Source organism: Dreissena polymorpha, chromosome 15, assembly GCF_020536995.1.
Source record: "Dreissena polymorpha isolate Duluth1 chromosome 15, UMN_Dpol_1.0, whole genome shotgun sequence".
Taxonomy (NCBI): Eukaryota; Metazoa; Mollusca; class Bivalvia; order Myida; family Dreissenidae; genus Dreissena; species Dreissena polymorpha.
In genome coordinates, this window is record NC_068369.1 from 61,657,640 (window position 1) to 61,673,982 (window position 16,343).

The 16,343-nt window shown below is 34.0% G+C and overlaps 1 protein-coding gene across 2 annotated transcripts in view; it reads right to left on the reverse strand.

The window, feature by feature from the left end:
• Nucleotides 1-1,894: 1,894 nt before the first annotated feature.
• The window catches only part of LOC127860405 (annexin A6-like), a 32,057-nt gene continuing 17,608 nt past the window's right edge, over nt 1,895-16,343 (reverse strand). For both annotated transcript variants that reach the window (XM_052398463.1, XM_052398462.1), the window contains exons 14-23: nt 15,469-15,646; nt 14,731-14,912; nt 13,012-13,090; nt 11,858-12,025; nt 9,267-9,475; nt 7,836-7,926; nt 7,077-7,260; nt 6,416-6,558; nt 5,726-5,907; nt 1,895-4,614 (exon numbers count right to left, since the gene is read on the reverse strand). In XM_052398463.1, the coding sequence (XP_052254423.1) occupies nt 4,543-4,614; nt 5,726-5,907; nt 6,416-6,558; nt 7,077-7,260; nt 7,836-7,926; nt 9,267-9,475; nt 11,858-12,025; nt 13,012-13,090; nt 14,731-14,912; nt 15,469-15,646 (1,488 nt within the window). In that variant the 3' untranslated portion in view covers nt 1,895-4,542. The remainder of the gene's footprint in view (nt 4,615-5,725; nt 5,908-6,415; nt 6,559-7,076; nt 7,261-7,835; nt 7,927-9,266; nt 9,476-11,857; nt 12,026-13,011; nt 13,091-14,730; nt 14,913-15,468; nt 15,647-16,343) is intronic.

Sequence of the window (16,343 nt, forward strand, 5' to 3'; positions counted from 1 at the left end):
CATGTGTGTAAGTTTCAAGGTTCTAGTGCTTTTAGTGTAGGAGGAGATAGTGGCCAGGACGGACGGACAGACAGACGGACGGACGGACAGACGGACGGACGGACGGACGGCGGAGATAACCACAATATCCCCACCTTTTTTTCAAAAAGCGTGGGGATAAAGATCAAAGGTCAAATTTGGCTGTAATACAGCTAGTCATGATTGCATTTTTTTTTTCATATATTATAATGCAATTTATAATTAAATTTGCAAACGTTCACCAAGTAGAAACCGAATGTCAACAGTACATGTGTTCTGACTCTTAAGGTCAAAAGTGAAGTTCACACTTTAATTTATCACTTACAATGTGACTTTAAAATTACTTGCCAAATATGCTCTGCAATGTGGAGATGGCATGCCATGATTCATGTAAAAAAGTTAAGATCACACTCAAGAACGCAAAATTCAAACATATGCATGGTGCAGCTAATTAAATAAATCAAGCCATCTTCTCAATGCGCTCAACATGTGGCTGATATCTGCATCTAGTATTTTACATACTGAAATCTTGACCTTTGAGTTACATGGTTGATTTTTCTGTCGTGTTCATAATCTTAACATGCATGTTGTGAGTTTTAAATGAATGGGCAATAATTATGGTTATATTTAGACAATAAGTGGCGTGAAACAACCATTTTGATCACATACATGTCCAGTGGATGGTGCCAGACACTTAAGTTTGTGCATATTCCTTATATGGGTATAGTGAAAGAATATGTTTATGTCACGTCTATAATGTTCAAGAATGTGTTGCATGCAAAAATGTGTCGCTCGCTTGCAAGTCGAGGTAACAGCCGGCACTTGAAAATTGTGCATATTTCTCACATGGATATTGAAAGTATCCATTAACTTTATTTTGTATGATTGGATTTCAACAGAAAATTGGGACTAATTATCATCTCACATGCAAAAATCTAGTTGCTTAGTTAAAAATGATGGTCAGAATGAACACTAGGTTTATGAATATTCCTTGATATATCTATTGATGAAGAGTAAGGTGGTTGAGTCCAGCCCATTATTTTATTGTGTGTGATGGGAGTTTTTAAATGAGCAGGCACAAAATGATCATCAATCATATCAAGGTGACAAGTAGGACAAAAGAAATTACGTCGCTCACTTAACCCTGATGATGGTCAGAGTGAAAACTAGGTTTATGAATATTCCTTGATATATCTATTGAAAAAGGGTAATGTGGTTGGGTCCAGCCTATGATTGTATTGTGTGTAATGGGAGTTTGTAAATGAACAGGAACAAATGATTGATCATATCAAGGTGACAAGTCGCACACTAGAAATTATATGTCGCTCACTTAAAGGACAAGGGTCACAGTGACACTCTTAGTTTGTGGATATTTCTCAGATATATGCACGTAGATATTTGTGTCTGACCTTATTCTTTATGTTGCATGGCGAACATAAGACTTAAATTTGCGTAATTATCATGATATTAAAATAATAAAGACAATGTATGTTTAAAATGGAAAAGGTAAAATTAGGTAATAGGCATTAGGTATTAACTGTAACAAAAGTACATATCTTATACCGGTAATTAATTAATTTCATTTTTTTTTTTACAAAAGCAGTATGTATTGTCCACATAGTGTCTGTTCAACAATACATGTACTTATTTCTGTATCCAGTTACATTTAGTCCATGGACACATTTCTAAGTATACGGAGCTTAATTAATGTATCCCTGATATTTGCACACAGCTTATGTTCATGTAGTGAAATAAATTTATGATTCTCCTTGTTCCATATTTTCCCTGATGAAATCATGAAAAGCAAATCAACTTTCTGAGGTCCGTAATAGTCAATTCAATAAATTAAAAAGTCTAAAACATTTTTTTAAATTTATACTATTTTTATTGTCTATATTTATGTAAATTTATCTAGACCTGTTTTACACTAAAATCTATACTTACAAAAATAAACATACCAGAAACTTGCTAAAATGTATACACTAAGATCCCTTTACAGGTTCCATTTGAGTTACACATGTAAAAGATCTACCTTTACAATATATTAAAGTGAAAATATTGTAAATATCATCAGCCTAGTTATTCAATAAAATACTCCATATTTGCTACCATACTGTCATGTTTTTTACAACAATCTTGGGTCAGAGCTAAATTGGTAGTGTTTGACACGTAAGTTGGTTACATTGGAAATATGTTACGGTATTTTGTATGAAATATACTGCATTTATTGGTACCAACTTGTTTTAGTCAGTTTAAGAACTTGCCAAACTTGAATGTTCTATTGCAAATGTACATGTAAAGTGTCATGAAAATTTGCATAAGCCTAATATAATGTCTTTGGGTATAATTCAAATACATAACGAGTACAAAATATTCTGATAAAAATCTAGCTGCAGACAATAAAAGCATCATCTAAAGCAATGTATAATAAAAAACTTTTAATACAAAAATGTAAGCATATCACAGACAATATCATTAAACATCAATGACAAGATACAAAGCTTATTTAAACAAATCCAACTAATAAATTAAAGAGACTAAATGATATATTCATATATTAATAATTACATTCCAACACAAACTTCAATATAGCAAACATTGAAACTCCAAAAATGCTATCAAGAGAGAAATTCTTGTTCTTATCCACTACTTTATTTTTATTAAAGAAATATACATGTAGTTTATAAAGACTTATACAAAAACGCCAAATATAAACATGAATTAATAAAACTGGGATCACCACCTTGCAACAGTCAAGGCAAGCATTGGGGGTTTAAACCGCTTTGATGGGTAGCCACGCCTTACTTGCAAGATTAAGCGATGTTTCAGATAGTATTTTTAAGTTAGACATACTTCTGTGATATTTATGTTGATACTGATAATGTCTAACATATAGTTGAAAATCAGGCAAATTTTCCCTTTTGGGGGTTACCATTAATCATTGATTTAGTTACAAACTCAGATTCCTTATCACAACCTTAGAGTATATGTACATGGAAAGTAAATGGCCTTTTTTATGCTATTGCCAAATAATAACACATTTAAAAGCCTTGTATGTGTTATACCGTGGAAATGGTGTAAAAAGCTAAAGGTATATAAAAATAACATTTTAGCAACATAAATGTACATTCATGCATGAAAACTGAGGTATTGACATTTAGAAAACATCACATGGCAGTTTTATTTAAGTTGTTCAGGTAAATACTTCCCAATTAATAAAAATGCATTTAACATTAAATATTTAAAAATAACAATCAGTTAATGCAAAACAAAGAAATGATATCCTGTATAAAGTGTTATTGTTTGTAGATCACAAATGACCCATGTGAAGATTTTAAAGGATCTAAATAGGTTTTGGTCCAAAATTATTAATATGATTGCAATGTCATTATGATAAAAAAAAATCATGTTCTTTATATATGCAAGTTACTGGACATATTTGAACAAAACTGAAAATTAATATTTACAAAAAATAAAAATAAAAATTAGGTCACAAAAACGCATGCATATTAAGATCTTCATAGTAATTAGTTACACGCTTCTACACAAGATTATAATGCCCTAAACTAATCTAACTAATAGAATTTAAGCCATTAATAAATGCAGCTATTGTATATGAGCAACATCATTTAGTGAGCATATAGGATTTTGCTGTCAATATTTTCTTTTCACTATCTTAAACAAAGAATGATAAGTTAATTATATCAATTAAGTCTTAAAGTTATCATACATTAAATACAATGAAATTCCAAGTGTAACCTTATAGGTGTTATCTTTGCTTTTTTTCACAATAGAAAATTGTGTCCTTGTTTAGTATGAAAAATCTGCACACGTCTTTTGTAAATAAAATATTTTAACACAATAAAATTATGAAAATAGTAGAGAAATATAATTTTGTTGATGTTCTGGTACTACTTGTTCTTATCTTTTCCTGTTTCTTTATCAATTTGTTTTGAAAAACATATAATGAGATAATACATTCTTGCTTTAATCCAGTTTAAAAAATGCTATGAATGTTTTTAACCCAAAACACATGTTTAATCAATTAAAAAAAGATATATGCAGTATGTTTTAAAACGGTAAAAAAAAATTAAAGCCAAATGATAGTATAGATTATTGCTTCGCAATTTATTTTAATTAACAAATTCAATCGAAAGTTCAAGAAGCAAGCAGTCCCATTGGTCAATTCTTATTCAGAGTTTTATATTATGACCCTTTATAGTCATGGAGCCATAACTTCATTAATGCAAAGGGCAATTATATTTCCATTATATGCCAGTTTTATGCTAAAGAATTACAATATGTAATATACATTTAATTTATTTAAAATATATATATATATATATATATATATACAATAAAATATCAAGATTCTTTCTTATAAAACAACGTTCCTTCTAAATTGTGGAACTTTTCTTTATTCCACAGTCTAAGCATAGAGTGGTCTGGTTTCTTTCCTCATGCAAGAGTCCTTCTAAACCAGTCTCTCATTCAAGGACATGTATTGGTCAATCAGTGGTCTGTCTACTTCCCCCCAGCAGTCTCCTCCCGAATCAATGCAAGCACAAGTGTCTTGTAATCACCAGACAGGTCGTCCTGAAACATCCACATCCTTTCCAGTAAATTATTAGATAAATTTTTATTGCAGGATATATAAATGTAAAAATGATACAAACAATAATAGTTCACAGTTTAATTTTTTTGTATTACTAGTGTCTACATAAATACAATTTATACGTTTTACTAATTGTGCTTTGTGTATTTATTGCAAGTTGGTTACAAAGGGGAAGTTTTCACAGTTTGCCAAAGCAATTATTACAACAAAGTCATGGATTCAAAAAAGAAGGTACAATCCATTTTGAAGGATATGACAGTCATTGCTTGATCAGCCTGTCTGGAAATCGTCCCTTAACGTCAGAATAAGCTTAACAAATGTGCATGTCTGCTATTAATAACACAGTCTGATGCTAATTTTTGAACAATAATTGATATGTAATTTACAAAACGCAATGAGATATAAAAATGTGATTTGAATGTGTGGTAGAAAAACTGCGCCTAAATAAAATACTTTGTGAAGAACCAATCTATGTTAAAAAAATAATACGCCATGTGAGAACACATTTTAAAAGATATGTTGTAGTATCATTTATCTATATAGACATCTGTTCAGTTTGATCATATTTGTAAATATATATATATATGTAATCAATATTATACATGAGTAATGTTTTCTGCAAATACCAGCATGCATAAGTGTATACAAGTGCACAGGAAAGCTATATGTAATATGTATTGAATGATTCGTATACTTAGTTAAAATTTATTAAAAATTGTTAACATAAACATGCAATACACTATATAAAAAACATTTCATGAGTTGGAGAAGCAACTATCTACATAGACATCTGTTCCGTTTGTATTTGTACATATATGTAATCGATATTTTACATGAGTAATGAGGCAAAAACCAGCATGTGTAAGTGTATACAAGTGCACAGGAAAAGTGATATGTACTATGAATTAATTCGTAAACTTCCTTTAAATTAATTAAAAATTGTATATATAAATATGCAATACACTATATAACAAACATTTCATGAGCTGAAGAAGCAACATAATAAATTAAAATAAATAAATTTAAATAAATTTAACAATTAAACTTGTGTTACTGAATATCGTTTTGAAAGATTTATGTTGTTCTACTCACTGCACAGAACATGCCGAGTGTTTGCTTGAACATTTTCTGGAACTCTTGTTTGATCTGGACCATGTCCACTCCGGCCCTTGACACCACTATACGACACAGCGTGTCATCATTTGTCCCCAGCCCTTTCATGGATTTATGGAGCTCAGTCGCAAAGTGGGCAGCCTTATTTCTGATACAGCGCACTAGGAATGACAAGTATATCAGAAATCGAAATTCCAAATCCAAAGGTTTGCATTAAAAAAGTAGATACAATATTAATTGTTTTGGCAAATTTTTGATTTTTTTAAAGAATTTAACGAGCACTGATCTCAACACAGAAAAGCCAGAGACAATACTGAATGTAGTGAATTTCCTTGTATTCTCCACAAGAAGACTCATGTATACAGCACTGAGAATATGGCAATATTGTAAGAGAATCTCAAGTATATTTTCAAACACTATTTTCCTTGTTAAAATCTATATTTGTTACTTAAATAATGGCAAAATAAGCAACATGTGTTGATCCTTTTACCAGAGACTGTTAAATTAAAAAAAAACATTTAAATTAACTGGCTTAAGAAATGCAATGGTTTAAAAGTATCTTATCAACTTCTGCACATCAAAATCCAAGAAGGCTTATCTAGGATGACACTTCACGAACATGCATTAAACCCCGTTTTCTACCAGAGAGGGTCGTATAGATTCCTGTACCTATAGCCAGCATGCTGTCCTTGAGGTCTCCAGACATCTCACTCCGTATGGTGTCGTCAATATCCTTGTTGGCCAGCTTGGCATACTCCTGGAAAGTGGCTCGAAGTTGTGGGTAGCTACGAGACGCTAGAATCACGTTGAACCTGATAAACGTAATAGAAGGTTTTGTATTACTAGCAGTTTTTAAATATAATTTTAAAATAAAAATCCAATAGAATGTATGATTGCTATAGAAGATATCATAATTAACGTATAATAAAAAAGGCAATATTGAATTCTTTATTAAACAAGTATTATACCCTTTGCTGCATTCAAGGTTCATTACTTACAGAAACAAAATGCTATTCCTCTTATTTATGGATTTTGAGTAAAATTCACATTTTATGCATACTGTGTTAATATCACATACACATAGATAATGTGTTAACATCACTTCTATAAATAATGATTGAGACGAATTCAAATAAGTTTGTAAGTAACTTGTTGATAGAATACTTTAAAACCAAATCAAATGAAAAAAAACGAGACTTATGTCCAAACATGTTATCAATAAAATGATCAAAATGTAAACATGTATAAAGCCTGTATCTGTATCTGAATTAAGATTAGCAGGAAGATCCTTCTGAAGTCTTTCTTACAAAGAAATCATTTATTTGCAGACCTTGATTCATCTGTGCCCCACTTCTTCTCTCCGGCCTCGTAGAGTGCCTGGGCATCCTGCCTGGCCTTGTTGCGGTCAAACTCCTGACCCTCTGGACGGTTGGCTGCTAGGCAACTGACCAGGATGCGCTTGTAGTGACCTGATGTGTCCCCTGCCACATCTGCATCCAGCTCTTTGCTGTAGTCTGTTGTCAGAAAATATATTTGAGTCTGGCTTTGGAAAAATGATGCTTATTGCATGTGTGAAGTGTCGTTAAAGATCAGCCTGTTCAGTCAGATTGGGCTAATAAGCGATGGCACTTTTCCCTATACTGAATTTTCATTTAGAAGAGATTGTCTTAAAATGAAACATTTCATAAAAGCAGAAAGTGTTGTCCCTGATTAGCCCGTTCAGACTGGTTGGCACTTTACCCACATGCAGTAAGATCATTAATTTTCTTCCACAGTATAGTTATATCACGTAGTGATATGGTCCAATCACATGCAGTATACCCGCACACAAACAATTTGCCATCACGACAGCTATGCTTTCCGTTCCTACACCCACAAATACACTTTTCCATTGTGATAGCTATGCTTTCTGGACCTACAACCACAAAATACTTTGTCATTGCGACGGCTATGCTTTCTGTACCTACAATCACATAAAAATTTTGCCATTGTTACAGCTATGCTTTCCTTTCCTACACCAACAAATACACTTTGTCATTGCAACAGCTATGCTTTCTGTAAGTGTGCTTGCTAAAATATGAATACTCACTTGTTTTGTAAGCTGCCTTGATGTCTATGAGTTGTTTGTTGGTTCTGGTGCAGATGATTTCAGTAAGAACCTGTTCATCTGTCCCTAGTCCCTGAAGAGAAGTGGGAAGGTTGCAATGGTGGTGTTTCAAACAAAGGCTTAGTGTATGAATGCTTTCATTTTAAGCCTAACAAAAAACTGATGAAAATCAAATACAGGATGCATCTTTTTGAAGGACATGTATGCCCTTGCAATATTTCACTGGACAGAAAAACAAGCGATTTTTCCACATTATGTAAACAGTTAATATTGCATGTATGCACCAGTCCTTTGTAAAACTGTTGCTGCACATAAAGCCTCAAATATGTGACATTGACCTTTAAGCGAGGACCATAGAAATTATTTTTAAAAATCCAATGAACTATAAAGAAATAGAATGGAGGGTCACTTAAACGTCTACTATCAATAATACCAGATCAGGAATATGTGCAAACTTCAAGTCTCTGCTACAACCTTGACCGACATGGCTGTTTTACGTGACACATAATCCAGATATTATGATCAGTTGTGACATTTTATTTTGAAACCCCATAATGCACGACAAAGTTATTAGCAAGATAAGAAATATGCACAAATATCCACTGTGACCTTGATCTTAAAGCGTGCGACATGGTCATTGCATATAACGTGTTGTTTTAATGTAATAATAATTTGTACCAATTCATTTTAAAATCATATAAAACAGTTATTGGCGGGACATAAACGTGCTTTTTCAGTATATACATATAAATAATATGCAAGAACTTCAAGTGTCCACTGTCACCTTGACCTTGAAGCAGGCCACGTGACAGTAACATGTGACAATTTTTCTTGATATGATGATAATTTGTGTTAATTGGTTTTGAAAACCAATGATTCATTATAAACATGTACTTCAACAATATACATGTAAGCATATTTGTTTTTGCACTGGACACGTATGATGATTATTATACCAATTTATTTCAAATCCCGTCATTTACAACAAAGTTTTGAGTGGCTTATGATATGGCCTACACAAAAACACATGCACACATAAACAGGGGTGAAACACATTGTCCCCCCCCCCTATATTTGACCTTTTACCTTGAAGGATGACCTTGACCTTTTACCACTCAAAATATGCAGCTCCATGACATACACATGCATGCTAAATATCAAGTTGCTATCTTCAAAATTGCAAAAGTTATGGCCAATGTTAACGTGTGAAGCAAGCCAACAAACAGACAGGGCAAAAATAATAGGTCCCTCAGTATAGACTGGAGGACATAAAAAGGTGCAAATGAATAAGCTGTGGGTAGATTACATGTTTGAATGAATAAGACTCTGCCAGGCTTAGGCAGAGTCTAACCAATAGTTTCTTTAAGGACTCATTAGAAATTTTATTTTAAGTAGAAAAGTGATATAAAAAACCTTTATAGCCTTGTGTAGATTATAAGCATCAAAATCTGCAGGGCTCATGCACAGTCCCGCTAGCAGTGTCTTGAACCCTCCGCTTGTCTCACTCTCGAGCTCGGACTTTAGATCCTTGCCAAACATAGTCTTGTACGACTTCACCACCTCCATCATCTGAGGGTTGCTACGGTAACCCATCACTTTAATGATTGCAGCTTCATCCGTGCCTGAACAATAAAGTTGTATGTCAATTTATATTTAAATATGCTAAGCATGCAAAAGTTAAACATCTAGTTGTTATATAGATAATCCTAACCTTTTATGTCACATACTTGTTTATAGTTTGCACAGGCACAAAACCACTTTTGTCTATGGTTGAAAATGCTTTTTTTACAAATTCAATGCATGAAGTACAATTGTGAAATACTTGGATAAATATAAAATATTTACACAATGGTGCCTGAGCCCCTCAATGTCAGTCCTTGAATTAAAGTTCTCAATGGGTGTGAAAGTGAAGGACCTAATGTACTTTCTTAGTCTTATAAATATGTGGTAACCAAAGCCCTTTATGACCATTCTGAGAATCTATCAATCAGCCTCTGAATAGGGGATCTCAGTTGGCATGAGATTGAAGTCCATAATCTACTTATACAGTCTTATACCGTATTTCCTCGATTATAAGACGGGTTTTTTTCCCGATTTTTTAAGGCCTAAAGTGGGGGGGTCGTCTTATAAGCGCAGTCTACGAAAAAAAAAAAGTTTCTTTACCAATTTTTGTGAAGTGATAACCGTATTTCTGATGAAGAAAAGAAACTACTTTCGTTTAGATACGTGATTTGCCGCTTACATCCTTATGTTATGATATATTATAAATGATATGTCTGTTTGGAATACTCGCGAGTTTAAAATCGAATAAAAATTAAACATAAAAATTTATTAAAGCAAATGTGTACAAATACTGTTGTTATTATTCTATTATTTTCTATTTGCAGCAAAATATTTACTGCGGATCGTTGCTACTGTGGCGGTGAAGAATCAGCGTTAGATCGCTTATGTCATTTTGAATAAATCGGTTGGAAACAATTAACGTTTCTTAAATTTATATAAATATATCGTCAATCTATTTCATTATAATAAATAATGTTTTGCATATTTTGTTCTATTTTCAGGGAATGCAGGGTAAATGTACGTCATGCTTTATTATCTGTGTCTTTATTTTTCTAAATAAAACACCTATTTGTTTCCAATTAAACTGCAATTGTTGTGCAAACACTATTGTCATAGATGACAGTTTGTTTATTGCCGACTGACTATCAACATGTGCAACCGTTATCTAGCCGTTAATTGGCAGTTTTATTGATACAATTCGAGATAGTATTGACCCCTAACAGACCCCCTACAGATAGCTTGGTGCTACAAACAGCTAGCAACTAATTGTCAGACAATACTCTTGTTTATTAAGCCGTTAATTGGGTGTTTAATGGACACAGATGGCATTATACCTCCAACACTAATCAAGTTTAAATGACATACCTGGTATTTGATTGGCCAATCTGATGCATACATTAATTATTGAGAAATATGATTGGTTTCAAACATACAGACAGCAGTGAACGAGGAGGAGTTTCTGGAGCTGTTTGGAAACGAGGATGACGAAGAGGAATTTGAGGGATTTTAGTTTGATTATATGTACCGGCATGTTATGATGGAACAATTGTTTGTTTATTTATATCATGCAAAAATAAAAAGAAAACTACAAATATAATCAATCTAAAACAAATTCTGTCTTGTTGTTGTTGTTGTTGTAGTTTCTTTGTTCACTCTGAGCTGTACGTCGTTTGTCAGTAATTATAAACATATAGTACGTCAAGTACCGGTACCTGAAAAAAAAGAATGTAATATATTAATATACATAATCATACACTCTGTATTGAAAATAGGATGACGTGAATCAGGGAACGAATCCGATAACGAGCTTACTTGGTGTATTGTACTTACTTACAAAATGGCCGACCAACAAATTTTGACTATTGAAATTTTACCGATTTTCGTCTTTAAAAAATTGCCCCGTCTTATAAGCGAGTCTACGCAAAATACAGCCAATCTGGACCTAAAGTTGGGGTCTCGTCTTATAGTCAATCCGTCTTATAATCGAGGAAATACGGTAAACATGTGCTTACCACAGACATATATGTGTATAGCTTTCCTATGCCCGACAAAGTCAGCCTATGCTTTGAGGTTCCAACTGGAAGTGAGGTTGGTAACCACAATGTACTTCCTAAGTCTTACTAACTTGTGCCTACCTTAATCCCTTCATAGCTTTCTTGAGCACCTAACTGTAAGCCCCTGCATTAAAGTTCTTGGCAGGTGTGAGGGTTCCATAATATTCTTTCTTAGTTATGCAATCATGTGCTTACATAAGCCCTAAGCTCTAAGTCGATGTAAGGGTCGTGTCTTTAATGAAATTCCATAAGCTTACAAACATGTGTGCTTACCAAAGACCTACATAGCCTTTTTGAGAACCTCACAGTCAGCCTCTGAATTGAAGTTTTTCAGAAGATGTGTAGATGTGACGGTGTTTTTTTATAGTCATACAAACATGATCTTACCAAAGCCTTTCATAGCCTTCCTGAGCACCTCACAGTCAGCCTCTGCGTTGAAGTTGGCAGCAGGTGTGAGGGTGGGGTTCTCCTGTACTGGCTCGGACTCAAGTTTCACATCTTCATCCAGCTGTGCCTCTGTCTTTTGCTTCACTGCCTCCACGAAGCCTTTCCCAGCTGAAATGTTAAAGGCAGCGGGTCAATGGCGTATATTGGCCACAGGCTGGTAGCTTTTGCTGGTCATTATAATTTTTTAGCACTTAAATTCGTATAAATAAGAAGGGTCTTTATTTATTTTAGCTCAATTGCATTTAAAGCATAAGGCTTATTAAGAAGCTCTTGAGTCTGTTTTCTTGGTAGAACCAGTATATGGGGGGGATATAAAAAAACGCTCCCGCAGTGGGGATCAAACCTGTGACCGACTTGTTGCTAGGCAGACACTATATCAATTAAGCCATTTTTACCATTTTTTTTTCTATAAGGGTCTTTTTCATTTACAGCAGTTATTTAGAAAATGTTCTTTACCCTTGTGAAAGAATAGCATTTCAAGAACAAACTCTGTACAGGTGAAAAACCGACATGATGAGGACATATTTGGCACACACAAAATCACTTATTTTACTTTCAGAGAATGTTCTACACACATCTTACTCACTTAAATTAAGAGGACAAACTAGGCACATGTAAATCACTTACGTTCATAGGACAAAATAGGCACACATAAATCAATTACATTTAGAGGACAAACTAGGCACATGTTATTCAATTAAATTAAGAGGACAAACTAGGCACATGCAAATCAATTAAAATAAGAGGACAAACTAGGCACATGTAAATCAATTAAATTAAGGACAAACTAGGCACATGTAAATCAATAAAATTAAGAGGACAAACTAGGCACATGTAAATCAATTAAATTAAGAGGACAAACTAGGCACATGTAAATCAATTAAGAGGACAAACTAGGCACATGTAAATCAATTAACTAAGAGGACAATCTAGGCACATGTATATCACTTACGTTCAGAGGACATAATAGACACACCTATGTCAATTACATTTAAAGGACATACACGGCACATGCAAATCACTTAGATTGAAAACATAGTTGGAACATGTAAAGCAGATGTAAAGGACATAATTGGTATGCATTAATCACTTACATTTCGAGGACATATCTGGAGGGTCACCTCCTACGACAAGAGACAGGATGGCACTCCTGTAGTCACCAGAGATATCGTCCTGAAAATCAGTTTAGATTCAAATAATGCCTTCTTTTTTAGAGTTGGAAGTCAAAAGATTAAACTTACAACTGTGAAAGGTAATAAGATGAAATTTAAAAGAGTAAATTTTTAGATTGTACTGTCTTGATGATCTGTCTACAAGATCTTTTAAATAGAACAAAAGAAGCTTAGCTATTATAACACTGCAATAAGCATGATTTCAACTAGAGCTTTGTCACAAACCTGAAGTATACCTCCACATGCTGCATTGACGTTGAATATTTTGCATGCTGTCTTCACAAAACAAGAGAAGCTAATTTATGGCGATTTTTACAAATTATTATGCTATTATCATTTATGGCCATTTTGACCTTTGAACTCTTGAATTCTTTCGCATTGCACGCCGTCCAATGACTGTAAACAAAATTAATATACAAAGTCATTTTAAAATATCACAATGAATGACATAGTTATGTCCCGGACAAGCTCATTTATGGCCATTTTTGACATTTGAACTTCTAGTGTGACCTTGACCTTGGAGATAAAGATGTAATTCTTTTGCATGACACACCGTCTAATAATTGTGAACAAATGTACCGAGTAATTATAAAATCTCACAATAAATGACATAGTTATGGCCCGGACAAGATCATTTATGGCCATTGTTGACCTTTGAACTCAAAGTGTGACCTTGACCTTGGAGATATCGACGTAATTCTTCTGCATGACACACTGTCCAATGATGATGAACAAATGTGCCAAATGTTTTAAAAATCTCACATCAACAAAGTTATGGCCCGGACAAGCTCATTTATGGCTCCAAGTGTGACCTTGACCTTGGAGATATCGACATACTTCTTTCGCATGACACACCGTCCCATGGTGGTGAACAAATGTACCAAGTCTTTTTTTCGCACTACACGCCGTCCCATGATGGTGAACAAATGTACCAAGTAATTTTAAAATCTAATGATAAATGACAGTTATGGTCCATACAAACTTTCAGTTTAAAACGCACTAAGTGACCTTGTGACCTAGTTTTTGACCCGGCATGACCCATATTCGAAGTTGACCTAGACATCATCTAGATACAACTTTGGTGAAGATCGGATGAAATTTTCGGGACAGACCGACCGACAGACCGACAAAGTGACTCCTATATAGCCCCAATTACCAATGGTAATGGGAGTATAATTACAAAGAACTTTTATAAGGGCCCTTGGAAAGTATGGAAACTTAAATACATACCAGTCATGAATAAACTGACTTACAAGTAAATAAATGCCCATACAGTTCCTTTTAAAACACCTCCAAACTTCTTGCATAAGTAAACCTTGTCACAAGATGTTAAGAAAGGCTTCGCCCTGATTACTGTGTACTGTTAATAACTTTAACGTCACGTAAGATCTATGATAAAACACCGCCATGATTGTGAACCTCGGCAATGTACTTACACATGTATGAATATCTATGATTAAACATGGCCCTGGAAGAACTATACAGAAACGGATGGCGGACAACGAGCTGGCTATGACAATACCTCGGGTTTTCTCCAAAAACTGCCGAGCTAATAACTTAAAGGGCCTGATAACTTAGTAGGTATTACTTAAACGTGTTTAATGATCTATTATAAAACACTGCAATATATAAGTGACTTACAGCAATGTACTGCTCCAGAGTCTGTCCAGCCAGTTTCTGGAACTCCTCCTTGATCTGCACCATGTCAATCTCACACCTGGACACCACCACACGCACCAGAGTGTCATCATCAGTGCCGATACCCTTCATGGTCTTCTGAAGCTGGCGGGCAAAGTGGTTGAACTTGTGCTTCACACAGCGTACTGGAACAGCAGTAAAGGGCTCATTGAATGTGATTGGTTTCTAAAAATGTATCTGTCATTTGTAATTGTGATTGTGCTTCACACAGCATACCGGAACGGCAAGTAAGCACACAATTTCCAAAGCAGAAACTAAACATATTCTTATTTTAAGACCACTAAGCATTTTTGTATAGAGAGATTACAAGGATGAAAGTTTGCCAATACAACATACATATAGTTGATTTATTGCGAACATCAAAAGATTTGGGTTCTAAAAGTCTACTGGTAATAATATTGATTTATTATTTGACACAAACTTAAATAATTGATACATTATGGCTACTATTACGTTTTATTAAAATAACCATATTTTTTTCCAATAACAGATGTTTAAAGAAAAGTCAATAGATTAAAATCAAGTAACAAAGCTTAGTACAGTATGTATTTCATAGAAGATAACCAATTTAACATATTGATTGCATGTATGTCTTTACCAATGCATGCCAGGAGAACAATTACACGCACTAAAATAGACATTCCCCTGACAGTCAATATCTTTACAATTATGCCAACCTACCGACTGTTAGCATTCCCCTCAGAATGTCTCCAGACATTTCGCTCTTCAATGCTTCCTCAATGTCCTTCTTCGAGATGTTCTTGTACTCGTCAAACATCGCCCTTAGCTGTGGGTAGCTACGGGTTACAAGAATCGTGTTGAATTTGGACTCATCTGTGCCCCATTTAGCCTCTCCTGCCTTAAAGCATTACAAGATGATGGTGAGGAAAACAAGTACATGAAAAGCTACTGGGGAAGAGAATTGTGTCAAACTTCAATTCATCAGCACCGGCTAGGGCCTCTCCTGTCTTAGGAAATAGAAATAGGTTGTTAAGAAAAAAAGAAAATACAGCAAAACACAGTGATCTTTATCCCTACATAAAACATTAATTGTAAGTAAGTACACAAATATTTAGTCAATTGGGTCAAATAAAATTGTATTGAGTTGTCAAATTCTTCACAATTGGCAGTATATTTGTCCCCTATGCAATCTGGGTCCAATATCTCAAAAATGCCTAGGTCTCTTCAAAGAATTACTGACTCATGTACAATTTTTATTTTTAAGAAATGTTTATACTGTTTTAAAGTTCATGGTGTTGTATAAAATAGTATTTAAACTATTTTATGTTTATTTCAGATAAAATGGGCAAATGTCAAGGTCAAAACGAGGTCAAGTGATGGGTTTGTTTTGACAGTGTTTAAATACACCATTCATGAAAGTATCAAAGCTTTGTAGGAGGCATTATTGATGCAAGACAAAACAAAATGCTTTATGCTTTATGAATTTGGACCTTCTGAATAAGTCTTCCAAAAGTAGGTCAACATCAATGTCAAAAGTATTCAAAGACATCATCCATACAGTATTAATTTGCGAGCTTTGCAGGAAAAATTATGAA